This window comes from Antrostomus carolinensis, unplaced genomic scaffold, assembly GCF_000700745.2.
Source record: "Antrostomus carolinensis isolate BGI_N321 unplaced genomic scaffold, ASM70074v2 scaffold53745, whole genome shotgun sequence".
Taxonomy (NCBI): domain Eukaryota; kingdom Metazoa; phylum Chordata; class Aves; order Caprimulgiformes; family Caprimulgidae; genus Antrostomus; species Antrostomus carolinensis.
The window spans coordinates 1,688-23,020 of record NW_010319464.1 but is presented as its reverse complement, the minus strand read 5'-3'; the positions used below and the strand labels follow the sequence as shown (position 1 = coordinate 23,020).

The 21,333-nt window shown below is 35.6% G+C and overlaps 1 protein-coding gene across 1 annotated transcript in view; it reads right to left on the bottom strand.

Annotated features, from left to right (window-relative positions):
• Window positions 1-20,191, bottom strand: part of TTC29 (tetratricopeptide repeat domain 29) — a gene marked incomplete at both ends in the record, with an annotated part of 45,078 nt that extends 24,887 nt beyond the window's left edge. The window contains 3 exons of the mRNA XM_029085257.1: window positions 4,710-4,933; window positions 16,205-16,288; window positions 20,091-20,191. Of these exons, the coding sequence (XP_028941090.1) occupies window positions 4,710-4,933; window positions 16,205-16,288; window positions 20,091-20,191 (409 nt within the window). The remainder of the gene's footprint in view (window positions 1-4,709; window positions 4,934-16,204; window positions 16,289-20,090) is intronic.
• Between the last annotated feature and the right edge of the window lie 1,142 nt (window positions 20,192-21,333).

Below are 21,333 nucleotides of genomic sequence, written 5' to 3'. Positions count from 1 at the left end.
AAGAGCCAAGTTAGCACTTCCTTCTGATACTGTGTCTCATTCTCTAGAACAGGGGTGAGCAGCCAGTAGCACATGCACAGATTCAGCATTTAGAGTACAGCCTGCCACAAATGTTTCATGGGGTCAGGAAACAAGAGCAGATGAAATCTGAGAAAGCAACAGCTTCCAGGTCTTCTCTCCTACTCTCCACCAGCTGCCCCAATGATCACCTAATAAGCTGTGTCTTGCCCCTTTGAAGGCACGTTCATACCCGAGTACAGGTTCTGTGCACTGGCTTTGGCACAGTGAACACTGATCTGCCACCGCAGTGCTGGCTGCTCAACACACACAGCAGGCTCTGACCTGTGGCACTTCCCTTGGTTTCACTCCCCTGCTCTGGCAAAGCAGAGCCAATGGCTGAGACGTCTCTCCCTTTAATTGTTCCTGAGTTGTACCTTGTCTTTCATTCTCTTCAAGTTGTACAATACAAGTAAACCAGCTCGCTCTAGCAAGCACTGATTACACCAGCTCTTCAATGCCTCTGCTAGTCCTAGGTAAGGATTCAGTTAGGGTTCAAGCCTACATTTAATATGTAATTCAGATGTAATCTGAAGAGCAACACTTTCCAAGCCCTTCTGAAATAAAACTGGGACAGGTGACCTCCAATTTAACAACAAACAAATCTGGCACACTATCACTGGGAGGCTGGCCTCAGTCTAAAACACACGATTGATGCTTTACAGCATAATCTGCACACTAGCAATCATTCTTCTGGTAGGCTCAGTGCTAACTAACTAAATAAAAGCAGCTACACAATATGTTGACAAGATAATTCAAAGAAGTGGCTTAGCCTAATAAGTGTACAGACACAACAAGTAAATTAGCAATGCATTTTAAAACAATAAGACAGACTGTAGCAGCCAAATATTGCTTTAATGAATCAGATACATTCATATGTTAAAATCTGTGCAAATATCACCTTAAAGGTTTCAATTTCAGTTTGAAGATTTTTATCTGAGGAACAGCAACATTATGATTATAACAAACTGTCCTCCCAGGCACATGATACACTGGGTCTAAAATGTAAGTAAATGCCTTTTTAGGTGGATATCCTACTTCTGTTCCTACTTCTTCCCCATGACCCACCCAAAGACACAGAGATCCAGAGTCAAATTTTGTCTGTGTCTTAGACAGACTAAAATAATTCCATTTAGTTGGTGCACTTCTGCAGGGTATGGTCATCATTTGTTCGCAGCGTGTCAGCAGGCAAAGGATATTTAGTTACCAACCCTCAATGTCAGACAAGGATGGACTGTGGCATCAAACTCTGCCTCCTGCTAACTCGCAGAACAGCACTGAGCAGGGGTTGGGGAGATGTGGCTTGTCAAAGGGACAGCAGCAACAACTTGCCAGCCCTGTATTACATCTTTCAAGGACAACTGTACTTTAAGTGAAGTTACTCTGAGCAGTACAATCAGGCAGGCAATCAGGCAATTGGGCAGGCCATCCCAGGGCCTCAAAACATAACTTTCTTTTTGAAAAAACCTCACATGCTGAGAAATAACTGTATACGTCAAATGCTGAGCTATATAGATACATTGCTATACATATTTAAACAGCTAAACTATCTCCTGTTTTTTAAGCTACTGAGACCAGAACTAGTAAAAAGAGGGGTTAGTCCATGATAATGAAGGAAGATCAAGGAATAATTAGAAACAACTCAATTTTTAAGTCAGAAACATTTACATTATTTGCATTAAAAAAAAAAGAAAAAAGACCAAATAGGAACGCAGTCAAGTATTGCCAATTTTTCTGACAGTGTTTTTGGGATAATGCTGTACCCAGGGCAAAATAACTGTCAGCTATTTTCCTGAGAAGCTGCAAGGATTAATGCTAGCTCTCTATCTTAAATATTTGGGAGGTATTCAAATACAATGACAATGAGATTAAGTTGGACAGAAAAAAGATATTTTCTCTGCACAGAGTATAATATTGGTAATAGCCAATTTAAAAAAAAACAACAACAAAAAACCAAACAAAAAACCAACCCTTACTCCTGTATGATGAAGTTCAATCAAAATATTCCACTAAAAATGCAAACAGAAAGAAGTTTCACTGGTGTATGTAAAGGTAAATGGTCTGTACAATGTAATGCTGATAAACAAAATGTCACTATTTTCAAACCTAGCAGTAAAGAAAAGAATTGCTTTTTGATATCAGCCTCCACATTGTGATGGATGGCACTGATTCTGTCCAAGTGAACAATTTATGTCCAGCATTACAGTGTCCTATAACTACTAACTATCAAAAAAATGAAAAGATTAACATATTCCACCAATCAATATAGAAAATGAATGAATATCTAGCTTTTTCTATGCACTATGGTAACAACCATAAAAGGCTAAACTTAAAAGCAGCAGTTCTACCTTATATTCACAATTAAGACTGCAATACTCTATGATACAAAAATATCAGGTGAGAAAAACTAAATAACAAATAAGAAAATTATTTAGTGACATAGTAAGTGTCTTCACTTACCACTTCAGGATCAAAACTAATCCCTCCATGAAGTCTAAATTAACCAAAAAAATTAACAAGTCATGAAGGTTGGTTTTTGGTTTTGTTTTATTTTTTTTTTTTTATAATTTATACCTGCTATCTCTTCTTCAACACAACTGTTACTCAGGACAGCATACTTGAGACAGGCAAGCTTTCAGCTAGCCTAATATCAGTGACATCAGCCACACTGCGAAACTCTCACAGTTTGCAGCCCCAAATATTACTTTCAGCCTTTTAAGCTTGAACTGTGGAGGCTGAAGAGCAAATACGGGTCAGCTGCTGTTGTGACTGCTCCATCATGGTAAGTTCCAGCTGAGGTGAACTGCTGAACACTTCTTAAATGGTGTCAACTACAGTTGTCAGGAGATCATAAGCCAGAGCCCCAAGCAAGTTGATTAGAATCAGAGAGTAACTGGATTAGCGAAACTACTGAATTAGTATTTGATGAGCTGTATAATTCATATTTTATCTTCACAGCACTACTAGCTCTAACATCTGCAACATGAATTAGCATCCACCCCTTCACGTGCCATGTGATTCAAGCCTCACTTAAAACAAACAAGAGATTTGTGCAAAGGTTTACACTGAAACTGGTGAAAAAATCAAAACTAACTATACTTGACTCAGCAATTCAATAAAGATACTTGCCAACTATTGGCATGTTCTTATTATTTCCTCTTTTTTTCATTTTAGCCAACTTTAACAGGCAAAGTTGGGAGATATTGTCTCCTAGAGGCAAGATACAATCAGTCAGACAATTGGTGGCACCCTGTCTCTGTGAGAGGTGAAGCACTTACAGAGCCCAGCACACAACGAATGCTGAGTTCAGTGAACAGGCTCCTGCCTTTCATGGAGGCAGAAACTGCACAGTCAGCAGCACCCTGACTCTCTGGGAGCGTGTTTGCCAACTCTTTTGTCACACATCAGTTTGTAACATTGAAAAATATCATGCACTGAAGGAAGGCAAAATGCAGCTTCCCTCAAGCAGCTGTGGGAAGCAGGTCCATCAAGATAAGCTGTATCTACAAGTTTTTGTTGTATCTACTAGTTTTTGCTGTATCTACTAGTTTTTGAACATCAGAGCGTTGGCAATATGCTTCTGTCAGGGCAGCCTGAGCACAAAACTTCTCTCTTGTACTCCTGCAAGCTACAGGGAAGCCTATTCAGGTTTTAGTCATATTCCAGAGCAATCCAAAGATTCCTTCCAGTCATGGGCTAGCTAGACTTCTTGCCTAGAATTATAGTGAATTAAATAAAGGCAACTTTTGGCTTTCATAGTAAACATAAACAATTTAAATTAACATTTTTAAAGTGCTGAAAGGGTTTTTTTGTTGTTCCTTTTTAAAGTGAAGTTGTCTCTTTCTAAATTTCAGTCAAAAAGCTTAGGTTTCAAACTCACAATATTTATTGTAGATTTTCATATTTGTAATGATCTAAATGCAATTAGAAACAAGCCAACTATAGTGAAATCAGCTCAGCCATGAAACAGGATTGCAGTTTATCTGCCTCCATCCCTACAATTATTCCAAAGGAGAAAGACAGAGTAAGTTATGTTACTATTTATAGTAAAAGGAAATAAATATGAGTGCTTAGTAATAGTAGGCAATAGAGAAAATACAGTAATTTGGAGTTATGTCTTCACTAATATCCAGTAATTCACAGGTGGCATGTTACATCTGTGTGCTACATTTTATTTGACATGTTCACAATCCTTTTTAAGTCAGTCACAAATCCAAACACAGTTAGCAGACAGGGTATTTAATAAAATCAGATTTATAAAACTATTACTGTGTGAAACAGCATTTTACCTATTAAATTTTTCTAATACAAAACCAGCTACTCAAATCAATAGAGAATGAAAAACAATAAATAATGAAACTATGAGAAAATAATTGAGATATTATCAAAGCTATAAATACATCAAAGATTTCTGATGATATTATAATGCACTCTACATGTTTTTCCCTTTTTTTTTTTCCCTTCACAAAACCTCTCCTGATATCTGCAGTTTCCAATCATTTATTCTATAAATACAGCTTAGTTGACTAAGGCTGAAATGTGCTAAGATGCAGCAATGTTTCCAATTCATACATGAAACAATTTGGAAGCTTTCCCCAGGCATTGGTGGCTGCAGCTCCCGCTGCTCTGCTACCCACAATCCCCCCATTTACCTGCTCGCTGGGCTGCCTCAGCCCTGGTCAGGAAGTGGTAAAGCTGATCCAGCTTATCAGGCTGCTTCTCCAGGGACTTCTGCTGCCATATGGCTGACCCAGGCCCTGCAGCCTCCCTCAAGGCATCCCACTTCTGTATCAGAGTGAAGAGCTCTGAGAAGGACTCGTGATAACCCTGTCGCAGCATGTCTATGCAGATGTTCTTCTTGTATGAATTCCTGTTACTGGGAATAATAAAGAGAGAGATTTTCAGCCTTTAAACCCCTATTCTGTTCTCCACCTTACCAAATAAGTACAGATAACTAAGCCTTCAGAAAGACACCTCTGCAGTTTGGGAGCGGGGAAGGGGTATTTCCCCCTCCTCAAAAAAGCGTTCTGCTAAAATACGATTACAAATGTCATATCCTAGGGAAGTAAATATGGCAATCATGAATAAATACCAATATATATACATTGAAAACATGTTAAAAATATACTGGAATTCTTTAGCTGGTATTGGTGAAAAAGGCTGACTGATGGGAAAACCCCCCATGTTTACATTAGCTCATGAAAACACAATGAACTCTTAGTTAGCTTTAAAACAGTGCACAGGGAAAAATGAGGCACATTCCACATGTCAAAACAATGTATATGTTAAATAGTTTTGCTGTAGGACACGATGGCTTGGTTTAAAACGTCAAACAAATGCTATGCCAGAAACATAATCATTAGATACTATTTTGCTTCTGTTTAGCATATAACTTCAGCTGGGACTGGTTTACTGATGCAAAAGTTCAAAAATTTCTCCCCAGTTTTAATGGTGCAATGATGAATTTATATCAAAGTTATCTCATTCATAAACTCTGATAAGATATACACAGCAAAAAGTTGTGTCACCAAATATTCTCAAGAGGTAATATACCTTTTGAGGTCTTATTTGCGGAAATAATCTAAATATTTCTTTTATGTGGCATGAAACAATGATTGTGTCCTGTCCTGGAGAAAACTATGAGTCCAATGGCACTGTCTGCAACACTAAAGTACAGATGTAAAGGTTTGCAGGCGTTTGCAGGTACCTAGTGTGAGTAGAGAAACCAGTAAAATGGCAAGGACCCAGATGTGTTAATTTTATTTTGTATATTCCATTAAGTTTCCAAACTGTTTTCTAGACTGTCTTTTTTACATTAAAATCCATTTAACTGCAGATTCTCAGCAGCTTTAAAATAAATATGGAATCTGAAAACTGAGATTTATAGTGTATGTAACAAATTCAGATAGCCTCATACTAAACAGCAGCCTAATGAGACTAGTACATCTAGCCTAAAAAGAGCTACCGCAGTTCTTTAACAATGCTAATAAGCTGGAAGTGATCTAAAAAACTTATTAGCTAGATGTCAATGAAATAAACAGTAATGTGAGAAGTAATAAGTAAGTAATCTGCATTATTTCATATTTAATATGATTAAAAGAAAATATCTTAATTACTATATAGATATACATTAATTCTTCACATATATTTTTTACATTTCAGTTGCAGAATTGAACACAAAAATATTACAAAATCCTGATACAATTTAGGCTAGAGAGCACTGAATTTATGTTCAATATATGAACAGGCGTTTTTTGAGATCAAAAAACACACACTGTTCACACAGACAAGGGAAAATATTTAACTATTCTGTGCCAGAAAACATTTGCAACATTTATCTCAGAAAAGCAAATGGGAAATATCTTTAAACATTTAAATTTTAATTTGCCAGAATATGCTATATTTGTCATATATCAGATGCACTGTGTATAACTAAAAAATACTGTAAAGATATTATGTTAATACCATATAATGTATTCTCTACTCTGTGTATGCAATGCTTTATTTTTTCTGTTTTAAAATTCTATCTAACAAAAAAAAAAAAGAAAAAAGAATACAGGTAAAAAATTCTTACCAACTTCCAAAGGCCTAAAACTGAATCCTAGTGTAATATAACTCAGAGCAGTGGAGAAACATTCTGCATTGCAGACACACATATGTGCATATTTATTTATATAACGTGATCTATATACACATAATGCAAATGCATTAGATCATTAGATGTATTGGAGGTAAACAAGAAAGTACTGCTAAAAGATCTTAACAGTGACTAAACAAAATGCCATTCAGTTAATTTTTAACACTCACTGCATACTCACTGAGCACAGTACTGATACTCATATAAATAGAAAAACTGTGTCCATGTAACATGTCATTTCCTGTAGACTGATGCATTTCACTTGAAGTCAAAGTAGCATTATTAGCAAACCAATACAGGAAAACAAAACATACAGTAAAATAGGTCAGTTTTAAAAATTAGTGCCAATATTCTTTTAATAAATCCCATCCTAATTCATAAAGCAATTGAAATAATGCTGAAGTAATCAGATGGTACAGAGCATTTTTTTTTTTCTTAAAAAATTGACTGATTTAAACTCTCAAGCAATGAAACTATCTACTGTATAACCATTCAAATTTTAGAGGCATAAAGGTATAAGTTATCTCTTAGTTATACTTAGAAACAGAAAATACACAAAGAAAATATATTAATACAGTTGTTTCCTTAAGCTTCTGCAATATATAAGCCACAAGTGACTGACCACACATGAACAATAAAGTAGAGCTAGAAATTAATTATGGTACAGGGATGAATGGTATTCAGACACCTAAGAGAGCTTGACACTGCAACGAGTTCTGAAATTGTTTCAGTTATCAAAGTGGTTCCAGATGAGAATTCCAACATCTTTTTCCCCAGCCAACAGTGCTTTTGAACAGAGAAGTAGTGTAGGTGACAGCAGTAAACTTTTAATGATATCTTGAGATAAACTATAAATTCTCAATCCTCAAAATCCTTTTCATGCTGCTTTTTATGATGTTAAGCAGCATGTAAAATGAGAGGTTAAACAGAACATCTCATGTTTTACATAATCGAAGATGATTTTATTTCTAATATCAATATAAAAAACTGAGACCTAATTAAATGTACATGATTTCTTTTAGAAAATCCAACTGTTAACAGTATGTTTCTGCTACATTAATAAACTAGTTTAAACTTTTTCAACCTTAGTACCCAATAAATTATGATCTATTATGAAACAAGTAAGTTTGTTTTTCTGCGTTGTGTCCACACCGATTTTAGGTTTCCTTTGAACAATTATGTTACTTCAAGAAGCAAAATGAAAACAGACTGGCCTTTCATTTGGTTGGAGACGTTCTAGACGTTTAATGGTCTCTGGGGGCATCTACTGGAAACCTGGAAAACTGCAGCCAGGACATGTTAATCGGGCCGCTGTCAGCACAGCGAGGCGCACACAGAACAAAGGCACCGGCACGGATTTGCTGCAGGGCGCGCAGCACTGCGCGCAACGCGCAGGGGAACAGCGCGGCTGCGCTTCCTGCGCGGACATTGACTCTGACTTGCGTTACTCGGTGCCAAAAACCGTGCACACAGTGCCTGCACGGTTGCCTGAGAGCAATTAAACTAGTCGAATTAGAATGAGCAGACAAGAGAGCTTCGTAATGTTGCTGTGTCTAATTTTAAAATCGAACCGCGATACGAATGCAAACCTGGAGTCCTCTTTCCCCTCTGAATGATCATATATGCGTGCTAGGAGAAAAATATTTCAGATGGATTTAAAAAAGATAAATCATTTTTAAATTAAATCAGGAGCATACGTTATGTAGGTATGGTTAAAACAAAGATATCAATTAATCTGTTTTTAATTTCAAGCAGATTTATTTTTTTTTAATCCCTGAAATTGAACAGATGCAAACCATAATACTTAACACAAACCTAGACAAACCTGAGAATCCACTGTTCTGACTGTCCACTCACCTCTCTCATTACTGAAAGCCTGTTCACGTGGCTACATGTTTCTCCCCACAGGTTGGGTTCAACAGTGAAAGGAGGTCTGCTTAGTGTCGTGTATCTGGCTGGGTACCCTGCACTTGTCCCAGCTCAGCAGTTAACGTATGCAAGAGGTGCTGAAAAATTCTGTGGACTTCTGTCCGTGTGTCATCAGGGGCGGGTGTCAGAAGAATTTTTAGCACCAAATAAATAACCACCAAAAGTTAAAGTTGCTGTTTTAGTGGTACCATGTTATAGATGATGGTTTCATGTAGGGGTGGAAGCACCACATGGGTGGAAGCAGCTGTTTATTGAATGTGGATCTGTGAGCTTGAAAAGGCACTGCTGATGTTAGCACTGTGCTTTACGTGTACCTGGGTTTTGCTATAGGCATTTTATTTTTCTTAAACTACACAGCTACTTAAGTAATTTTCTTATAGGGATTTATTTTATTGTTATCATTGCTATTCTAAAACAATCTAGAGTTATGATGAGGAATCACAGAAACATGATTCTAATTTGCCTTTACCAGTGCAAAAATCATGAATACTCGCCTTCCGTGAGGCTAAGGAAATGACACTGTTGTGGCAACCTCAAGGACCTTCCCATGTAAAGGTGTTGTACTTTTTACAAGTCTCTTAGAGCAATGCTGGGAGGTCAGGACAGTACCACACTCTTTAAATCCTGCACAACAAGGCTATTTGTATTCTAGCCTTTACACAGAACGAGAGTGCAGAAATAAGAACTTAAGAGGCCAAGAGGCAGGTACTGGTGTTAGAAACAATCAAAATGGTCAGTATAGCACAATAGAATTATTTATCATGAGCTTAATTTCTCCATGCCTCCTGTCTGGTGTGGCCAATTACATACCTGCTAAATAAATGCAAAAGTCTACTATTTTCAAATGACAGATTTTTTTTTTTTTAATATATATCATGGTTCATATCTTTAGATTTTGTAGGATTTAATTAGTACTATGGGTTAATGCCAGCTGCTGATTACGATGCAAGTGTATAGCAATCCCATTTTATAAAGCACAAAATGGCATGGATAAAACAACGATAGTATATAAAATATTGAGGTGTACTTCCAGTGTAAAATAAATACCAATTATTATAATATTTTAAAAACTGTATTCAAATAGGTTTCATCCACTTGGGATTTTCCTTCTGCAGTTGGCAAGTAAATTACTGATATAAATGGTTTAGATAAGGATCACAAAATTATGAAAAAATAATTGAGATTTTTTGCTTAAGTTTATTTAAACTGATACATTTTACTTCCCCCCCCCCCAATTTCCTGTCTATAAATCTACAAGAAAATTTAAATTACATCATGTATGCGAATACTTAGCTACTTTGTGTTTAACCTATGTGCAAACAAACACAGCATAAACAAGGAGACATCAGAGTTTCCTCACTAAAATTTGCAAAATATATGCACTAAGTAAAAACAAATATACTATACAAAGTACTAAAAAGCCACACATGCTGTAAGAGTTTGTAACTTCAGGCTGCTCTGCCTAAGAACTGAAAGAGGAATTATTTACTTATAGCTGGAGAGCCAAAAAACCTAATAGTTTTGCAACGCTGTCAGTGACCCATGTCTTAAATACAGTCAACACTTCTGCAGGGCATTGCTGAAGACTAAAACCACTTGTGTAAACACTTGGCAAATCTGGAAGCTGAGGATGTGACTACTGCGTTCAGCGATGCTGCGCTCCAGGTTACTCACACTGTTGAAATCTACATTGTCAGGCGTCCGGGCTGCCATCCACCCAGGTGAGGTACAGAGCTACCTGAGTCGCCCAAGTACCTGAGCTCAGTCTGAACACTTCTGTACCCAAGTACTTTGGTGAGTCAAGCCCTCAGCTGGTCAAGATACTCAGCACGTTTTCACCACATACTGCTACTGATACAAAGCTATTTAATGGGACCAGGCACAGCCCTCTTTAATCCTAGTTTCAAGACTGCTGTTTAAATACTTCTCTTTTAATGAAATATTTACTGGATGGTAATATGTTAAATTGTAGACTATAGTAATGTCATTAAGAAAGATAATGAAAGTACAGTAAATGCCATTAAGTAGTAATAGATGATTAGCTTACACATCAGAATTTTTGATTGCTATGACTGAGAATTAAATTATATTGGGGTGGGGTGCATGTGTTTTAATTCCAAATTATAAAGCTGAAATAGCTAATGTCCTAATACAAAAACCATAAAATCCACCAAACCCCTAAATGTTATAAAAAGAATTCCCTACTCTAAACAGTAAATAAAAAATATTGCTTGAAAAACTGTAGATATCATGAGAGAGAACATCTATTTGAAATTGACTTTTTTAACAATTCAATTTTTTAAAATAAGAAAAGGTTTATGGGAGCTATGTATTCAGAACTGTTAATAGAAAGATGAAAATAAAATTTATCAGAAAATAAATATATAGGTACTTTATACCATATATATAGGTACAACAGCTTTCAGCATAAGTAATGCAGTATTTTTTTTCTACTGCCTCACAGTCTCTGACTGTTGTCAAACCACATTTTAACCTAAATTGTGCAAAGGTGGATGCACAACCTGTCAGTAGGATCCCGCAAAGAACACATACATTAAACTCGCTTCCTTTTGTTCAAAGCTACGCTGCCACTTTAATACTACAGAAAATGAAAAATTAATCAATTATAAACATCAAAGGATGACACAGAAAAAGTATTTTAAAATGAATGTAAGTACTGTAATAATTAAGAATCCTCATTAACCCAGAAAATGGAAATAAAAATTTAACAATGAACTTTCAGAACATTCTATCCCTCAACAGAAATGCAAAGAAAGCACTAAAAATAAAGATAAAAGTGCTACCCTTATAAAAATGTTCTTCATACAAGAGCACAAACACCTGTGATTATTTCAAGCAAGATCAGAAAAAAAAACATTCTTTTCATTAATCTTTCTGCTTTTCTTTTGAAATTAATTATGTTCATTAACAAAAAGTAATTCCAACCACATTTTATGCACTATTATTTATCAAAATGAAGTATTTCTCAACTTTCCTCTTTTTCCAGAGCTGACCTAATGAACTGAGAGCGATCTGGGTTTGGAACCGTTTCCATTTGACTTGCACAATACCGGAGAAATCATTAAATTTATCTGCAGGTTTCTTTCACAGTGTGTAAAATTATTTTTAGAAAAAGATAATAATAATTATTTACTTTCTGCATCTGCTTAAGCATATGAATTATCATAAAAGCCTATACAAGGCTATGTATTATTGTACTATTGCTATGAACAAATCCCGCAGTATTTTTGCTTTTGTTTATGGTATCTCATTGAAGTCCCCAACAGAAGTTACTCAGCAGTCTCAGGACAAGTAAACCACACAGAGATTAAGAGGAAAAGAAAGGAGAGGATTTTACACAATTCAGAAGGGTTTGTTGTGAGAATTATTAGGAAGTTATGATTACGCCAAGGCAAATTAGACTGTCTTTCTTTATTTCAGACTCTTTTTGTATGTTAGAGATGCTTCACCTTTACAGAGTGTTTTAAAAATAGAAGTCAGTTGTGTATTGCTTGCACATTATCTTCAGTACTAAATATTGTTGAACTATTGAGAAATGAAAGCACCAGAAAACTGTGAGACCAAACTTAGTAAAAACAACAAGTTACATAAAAAAAGAAAAACTTCAGCTCACTGTGTTCTTCTTTATTAAAGTATGTCATGTATTTTATCTTTGCAAGAGTTTGATGAGTTTTTGCAAGTAAAATTCTGTTTCCTCTATACTTGCTAATAGTCATGAGAATCTGTAGTTTGCACCTTCCCATTAAAAATGTATTGTATTTTTTGAAATTATTCACCCCGCCTTTTATCCAGATCATGTCTTTGAAAGGAGGAAGTAGATAATAAATGGAATAATTCATGATTTCCCATTAAATATGAAACTTTCTTTTGCAGAGTTTAGAAAATGAAGTTCTACATAATGTACAGAAGTTGATTAGAACTTTTTTTAACCTTTTCAAGAAAAACCTTTCACATTACACAAATGCACAGAGAAGTTTCTTTAGGAAAGGCAAACTACTTGCTTCCCACACAGTTCTGCTCTTTCGATCACTGCCTAATTACACTAAATAATAAGTTTTTCAGGCCTGAAATTCAGAGATCATTCATTTGACCAAAAAGAATGTGTGCCTCTAAGTATTAAAATATCTTTTTGAAAGTTGTTTAATAAACATTGAATCCTGGTCATGGCAAGCAAGATTGTTAGGAATTATTCAGACAGAAAAAAATACATATTTAAATAATATTGTGAAAGAAATTTAAAATTTATCATCTAGCTCAATAAATAACTTGTGCCATCTCCCTTTCCACAAGCATCATATCAGCAGGGAGTTTGGGACAGAGTGCCTTAATTTAAAATTTCTTTTACTGTGAAAGGATAAATTTCTTTGGTTCTGCTTTACCCTTTTCCATAGTTTCTAGTATTTAAAAGTCAAGAAGTATCCTAATGAAATGTAAATGAGTTGACACAACATTTCTCCAGTTGTCAACCAGAGTAATGTCAACAAAGAGGGTCATAAGGTGTTCACAGATCATATGCAAAGACTGATATCAAGAACAGCAAAATCTTGCTAGAACCTGAAAATGAAAGGGAATGAGTGGTTTACTTCTTTCTGTTTTTACTGTTATGTCCTTCTTCAGCTGCCTTGAGCTCTCCTGTCTCCCTCTGTCTTCATAGTGTTACACACAGGAAAAACAGAAGCAGCTCGAAGCAGTGCGTCACTAGCACCAAGTACTGTGCAGTCAAGGACTGAAATACAAGAGAAAAGCAGAATCTGCACCTACACATTGTCTGCGTCTGAAATTGTCTTTTGCAAGCTTTCAAGTAATAGCAGTTGCCCCTCATCCTTCCTTGCCTTAACCCCACACCACCATGACATTTTTCCTAACATTAATTCTCAGCAGTGCCCCTCCACTGTCCCTTCAGAGCCTCACACAGAAATAGTCAAATACACCTTATGACACAAAATTCCCAAGCCTAAATTGTGCATGTTCAAATTGGGAAGCCCCAGTAAAGATTTCAGGGTTGTGAAAGGTTGTGAAAAAGAAAACGGCAATGTGACAAGCTGTCAATGAAAAAAGGTCCCCATCTATTTGTTGAGTAAAAGATTTCACAGGTCATCTATGAAGTCACCTTACTAATCTATTTGGTAGAGGTGACAGCTACTGAAAAGTCTGGATAAATCAAAACCCCAATCAGCTATTTATATTGAGCTATACATTTACATACTTTAGAAATTTTGTAACTGCTAAGCTATTATAAAAAAATAAAATTCTGAGAATAATTATATACACTGAACATTAAGGTAATATTTTAAAAGAGGTACTTAGAAAATCTCCATAGAAATAAACCAGAATACATACGATATTTCAGTTTAATCTTCTAAGACGCTTTGATAACTTTCAAAAACCAGCATATTACAGACCACTAAGGAAACAGCCCCCTTTCTGTAGGTACTGCAGAAGTGATGATAAAATTCTCGCTTCATTGTGGATTTCCTTACTGGTTTCCTTTTCCAAAAACTCCAGACTCAGGGTTTGTAGGTAAAAAGAAAAATAATATAGGAGCATTTTTTGGCCTGGTCTTGTTTGTTTGTTTGTTGGGGTTTTTTGGTTTTGTTTTTTAATAGTGGTAAAAGGCTGACCTGACCAAATCAGAGCTGTAAAATCCACTTTGGAGCCCCAAGGCTTTTCTAAAATAGCAGAGACTTCCTGTGTAATCACAGAGAGAACACTTCTGTCCCCAGCATGGTGTGTGTGCCATGGAAATCCACTGGGGCTAAAGACTGAAACAGCTCACTGGGAAGGCAAGTCAGCCTGCAACAGTCGTTGTAGCACAATGGCTATAGCACCACTGCCTGCCTGGTATGGAACTAGGGTGACAATAAGTGAATGTCCTTATTTCTGCGCTTGCTCCCTGAGAGCTGATACTTCTTCCCCCTCACAGAGCAACTACACTACCTTTAACTCAGGGAACAGGACCTCTGTCAACACAGCATTTGCTCAGGAAGGATCTGTCCCTTATGGTGGTCCAGGTAATGCAGAACGTGACCAAGTCACAGACCAACCTTTTGATTGGTTTCTTCTATTCAAGTTTAAAATTGTTTAAAAAACCACTTTACAATTTCTGTTTTAAAGTTTCCTTCCCTTTAAACAAGGGATATTTAAACCAGCTATGACACCTAGCACAATTAGTATGACAGCATGATCAAAGGTAACTGTCCCACATCAACCATGTGCACTAACAGAGCAGTAACATGGCCCTTCCCACTGTCTCACCTACTCACTTTCCCGTCACTGTCAGGCTGCTCTCTCCCACAGACTGTGACCATGATAACAGAGTCTTTCCTACAAAGGAACGAATTGAACGTTGCAAACCCTAGGATGACATATTGAGAAGGTCCTGCCCAGTCTCATCATTGAACTAATCTTCAGTCCAACAGGTTTGAGTGCAGTCTTAACTCAAATAAAAGAAATCGGGTATGAGTTGGCTTTAACCTAGATCAGCAGAGCAGATACATTACTATCTCTGTACCAACAGTCATAACGCTTACTAGCTTTACCATATTACCATTGTAAAAATAAAGGTGACATGTATCACAGGAAAGGAAAGTGTGTCTGCTGGCTGAGCATTACATGGTATGATTTTAGGACACTGCTAAAGTTATTACCCCTCAACTCAAATTTGGTAATTTTCTAGATTTTCATTTGAAAGTTTTTAGGGAAGGTTCTCAGGTGCTTTCTTAAGCTAGGAAGGAGAAAAGAAGTGTGTTTTGCAAGAAACTAGCTGGTCCAATTCCAGTTTGATTGATAGAATGTTTTTATGCTGCAAGGGTGATCTTGCAATATTAATTGTTAAGGTGCCTAGAGCCCTTGTATATGCATCTTTTTATTATTTAAATATTGAAATAAATAAATAATATCACTTAAGGAACCAGCAATTCAGATTTTTTAGAATTCTTTCATTAATTTTGATGGTGCTGAACCCCAGATCTGTTAAAAGACTCCAGAAGAATAAGTCAGTTGTAGTCTCCTGTAACTTCTCAATGTAAATACCTCAGCTGTTAGAAATCAAAACTTATCTAGATTTCTTTCATTCATTGGGTTTTTAAATAACTAATGGTGTATTAAATGCTTCACCACAGAAGTCAGCACTTGGGCTTGGCTAAATAATAATTCAAAATTACAAGAACATGTATGTCAGTATACTAAGCTTCCACCCCAGAGGAGATATATTACAGAGGCTCAGAAAAAAAAAAAAAGAAAAAAAAAAAAGAAAAAAACCCCAAAGCAGCACAATTTAAAATATAATTACTGACACAATCTTAACAATAATGTTACAAATGTGATATAACACTTTGGTAAACACACAAATTAGTAAAACCAAGGAGTTAAATGCTTTGATATATTTAAGATCAGGAGAAATGGACCATAATTATTTAATATCAACTTCAATTTTTAAATGCCAAGTACCACTAAAAGGGTAGGGCCTAGGGAACTTTAAATTTAAATGATTATTATGAGTAGAAACAAAGGAAACAATAAATGTACGGATGTTAAAATGCCTCAAAAAAGCCAACTTACGCAGCAGCTTCTTGTTTTGACAACCCTTTGATATTCTTCGCCAAATAATCATCTAAGCCATCTTTGTCTTTGATCAAATGAATCCTAAATTTAAATGAAAAAAATTAAAAGAAACACTGTGAGGTGCTAACATAGACTTCTGCAGCATGTATAATGTATTAGCATTGTCAAGTAGAGCTAAATACTGAAATATTGACAAAGTAATATATCAGACATTCTATAAACACATACAAATATCTTTTTAATTTTTTGGTCTGTAGCTATTTCAAATCTCTTTTCTGAAAGAAAACAGAGTTGGTCTTAGATTCCAAGGACCTGGTTATCTGGTATTTCTGTCTAAACTAGAAGAAATTGTGTATTAGCTAAATCAATACTAATTGATCCAGCTATCCATATTTAAACTGTTTTCTAAACCAGAACCATTACATTTTTTTGTTACCAGTATGGACCAGAGTGGTCCAATCTAATTTGTATTTAACTTTTTCAAAATTAAAAAAATAGAAAATGAACCAAAAAAATCCCAAACGCAACTAAAAATGTTTTCCTTAGTGCAATGCAGACTTTTAATTCTGCTCTCAGCTTCCCACAGTGTGAGAAGCATATTGCAAAAGGTGGTCCACTAAAGGGGGTAATGCAAAGGGCAGTAAAATAAATAGCAAATTTCAGGATGCATGGATCTGATTTTAAAATTTGAGCTGTACATCATTTTACCTTTCACTTCAGCCATCATCTCTTTGTATCTCCACTCTGATACACAAGAGATGCCTTGAATTTTAAAAGATAGTGTGCACTTACTGACCATAAAGTGTATTTAAATAGATTCTGATATCCCGATTGTAGAGGATATTATCTTTAAAAAAGTAATGTGAATTTATTTTTATTCTTCTTTAAAAGGGCATAAAGATTGTCTGGTTAATCACTCAAAGATAAAAGAAATTCAGCATTAGTGTTCCACATAAATTTATTACTTTCCTCTTTCTCTGTCTGTATTACACTGCTGTCTTTCATTACAGGGATGAGAGTAAATGCTTTTCATAATGTTAGCTAATATAAGCATCATTCTCCTTATTGCTCTGAGAATACCAAAGACACTTCATTAAGTTCATTTAAATGAAAACAAAATAGCTAAGCAATGCAGAGATATTTTGACGTGTCTGTACTTAAAACAATGTAATAGTGAAAACTTCTGGCACAAATAGGGTATTTAAATTTGTTCCAGAATTTACTACTACTGAGACGCACCAACAGAGGCTTATGCTTTCAGGCTGCACATAACACAATCCGTATGAGTTGCTGCTGACCACGCAAAATGTACATCTTATGGATATTGCCATAAAAATTAAGTTATAATCAATACCAAAATTTAATCAATACAAAATTTTCACACCAAAATAGTTACAATTCAGGAAGACACAAAATATCAATAGGATAATGAAGATAAGGTAATTATCGTATATTTTAAACTGATTTAAAACTTACTTCAAGATACAACAGGTTTATATGAGATAATAGAAAAATTGAAAAATAGTACCTCTGGGTAATTAAATATGAAGTATTCAGTAGACAACACAAAAAATCCTGGCTGACATTTGTACTTTAAGACTGCAAAAATGAGCTTTCTGCACATCAGTAGCACATAAGAACACACCAGATATGAGGGGGTGGACTAGCAGGGAGTCCAAACTCCCAAACTGAAACAGTCCAACTACAGCAAGCAAACTCCTGGGCATCACTATCAGATTGCTGCAATTTAATCCACACTGCAGTTAAAAATCATCCCAAACTGGAACAAAGAACAGCCTAATGCCTTCTCATTACCTTTTCAAAGGTATTTTAATAAAAAAAAAAAAAAAATCAGGGGAAAAGCCCCTAGAATCTTGTAGGATTTAAAATGTCACCTGCTTGTAGTCAAGGTGTTCATTTCTGAGTTCTGATTGGTAATAGCCTCTAACTTAAAGAATACTACAGCCAAGGGGAAAAAAACAAAAGCAACAACTTGCAAGCCAATTACTGTTTACCTGAGTTCTGCAATACCCTGTTCTGGACTGATGCAACTACAAATATGGTCATCCATCATAAAGAATTTAAGTTACTAAAATAATAAATACTTAACCTGGCTGTTATTATCAATAATGTCAATGTAGCAATAACACAGAAAAAACAGACAGATGATACACAGGAAAAAATACACAGCAGAAAATTCCATCAGCTCAAATAACAATTATTTGAAATGGCTTGTTATATACAATGAAAATTTAAAACAATAAAAGTAATTAATTTGAAGAACTGAGACTGTGACTTGGAACAGACATTGTTTCTTAATAGCGAAGTGAGGTGAAGATGGCATTGGCTAAGAGGCATTGTGTCTTTTCTTCCAGAAGTTGTCACTTGCTTTTTTCCAAACTGCTTTAGCCTTACTTCTCCAGTGTTTCCATTATGACTCACTATATTTCATAAATAGTTTATAAAAAAAAGTCTACTTCACCTGTAAATTGGCTCCTATTTAATTATAAATCACTCACTTATTAAAGACAAATATATTTTAATCCAATGGACACCTATCCCAGAGTTAACATTTACACCATGCACTCCTGTAACTATTTCTACTACCAGTCTACACAGAAAAAAAATAGCTACTGATTTTTTTCTAGAAATAAACTTAATGATAAATACACCTGGCTTTTTAATCAAAGAACAGAACAAAGTTGCATAAAGGACCAAACTGATTCTCACATAACTTTCTATCCCCACTGCCTATTCTGTTAACTCCAGTTTTCTTAAAACTTCCTTTCAAAGAAAATGGCAGAGCTTGTCTTGCTCTAATTGCTAGGCATCTACAGCATGGTCTAGAACATTACAGAATCACATATTTATTTTCTGCAAATACATGCAACTTCTATAGGACTGCTGCAGAATCATCTTGAACATGAAAATCCCTCTGTAAAAGGAAGAAACAAGCCTCCTACATCTGGGGTGAGCTCTCCAGCAATGTAGTTACTGGAAAAAGTGAAAAGTGATGGCTGATGAAGGCGACTCCAGCCACAGAAGATTAAAAATAAATACATAAATTGTAAGACATCACTGCATGTCCTTATTCTATCAGTGTGTGAGAGGACACCTATCAGTATGAGCCCGTCAGAAAGACTGGGCCCAAGGTTACCATGTTTCTAGAGCCTTATTGCTTTTCAACCTGGACACGCAGATACTGAACTCTGAGGTGCCACAGACCTTTCAGCCAAAGGCTAAAGGGAATGCTAGGATTGGAAGAAGAAAATAACCACAATACTTTCTCAAATGCAGGCAGTTCCAGGAAAAAGAGCACTGTGAGGTAGACTAGTAACTGAGAGATCAGTACTCGCAGAGGGGGACAAAAATGTATGGATACAAGTAACTAGGAGGAGAAATGAGTGCGATGGAAAGAAAAGCCGCACAGGCATGTACAAGAAGATGGCTTGAGAGTATTACAGCACTGTTAATACTCTCAGCTATTTAGTACAGGGTAATGTTTTTCAAGCCAGTTTTATTCATTATATTTTGAGAGATGTGAAATTGTTTTGTGCCTGAATGAACAAAAGTCTTGTTTTTTCATACAAATAAGTACATTTTCGATGACCTACATTCATATAAATGCTAAATGTAAATAACTTCCTACGGCTCTTGAAGGGGTTTTGAAATATTAGGATGAAATATCTACGTTAAACAGAACACATTTCCTATTTAATTTTTTTCCTTTTAATTATGAAACTTTCCTAAGAGAGAATTTCCTTGCCTCTGATTTTTGCAGTTTTAAATATTGCAAAAAAGCAAACATAATTTGTCACCTCAGCATAGTTGATTGAAGCTATTGACAGTAAAAATGATACTCTGAAAGAAAAGAGGAACATACCTCGCAAAGTCTAATGAGGGGCAAACCGTCTGCTCTATGAACCTCGGATGCTCCCCTGGGCTCTGTAGGATCGCTTGCGGCAACACATTCATTTTAACTAAAAAAACCAAACAAAACCAACATTACTTGAAACAATGTCTTCACAGTGATGCAGTTTCTTACCCTTCTTGTGCTGCTTTCCAGTCAACTCTTTTGTTTCCAGTGCATTATGTGTAAAACTGGACACCAGTTCCACACAAATCTTTTCAGGCCTCAGCATTACTTCAACAGGACATGATGCATAGGAATGGTCGTGATCTTACTCCCATGGTTTTCTCTCTTTCATTGAAGTGCTTTTGATTTGCACAGGGACAACTGATTAAGGAACCTTACTTGCATGTGATTCCCTGTGCTTCCTTAAGCTATCTAGGTCCAAGTATTAATGACATTTTAAGTTAATACATAAGGTGGAGAAATGACTGAACATGCAGTGTGCAATGCAACAACAGGCACTGTATTAATGTTCAAAATAATACATAACAGTAATAGTAACAATCCTTTGAATAAAAAATGTAAGTAATGCTGTACTTACAACACAGGGTTTTACTTAAAACAAAAGCTGAAAGCCCCACAGTTATGTAGAATTGTCTAGCTCATCGTTTTGAAGTACATAAATGCTAATAGGACTTTTTTGTCATATAGAGCTACTGTGTTTTTTCCCCAAGTATTCAGTCTACACTTCCTACCATTAAAGTTTCAGCTGCCAGTTCCTTCATTTTGCATGTCTGTGATCTGAGGACGTTAGCAGCAGGAGCACCCTTACTTTTAAATTTGGTTTAATGTAGGTATTGCATGCCCTGCTGGCAGGCCTCAAGGCACAAAGTTTTAATAGGGATGGGAAAACAGAGTGTAATAGGGGGGGGAAAGAATTTAACTATTTGCTACATTTAGTGAAAGGAAATGTATTTTATGGGAAATAAATGTTAGATATGAACCAACTTGATACTGAATGATCAACATCAGACTAGCCAATATTTTATATATTAGCCTTTCTGGGATCAAAAGCCATTTCATTGATGTAATATTTTGCTATAGTTATAGTGAAGTAATTTAAAAAATTGTGGTATTCAGAATGAAATAACAAAGACAATTATAGGTTGAAAAGATCACAGGATACAGTATTTTCCCTAAGTCATTCTTTTAGGGCTTAATAATAATGATAACATTTGTTACAGAAAAAAAAATATTATTTATAAATAAACTA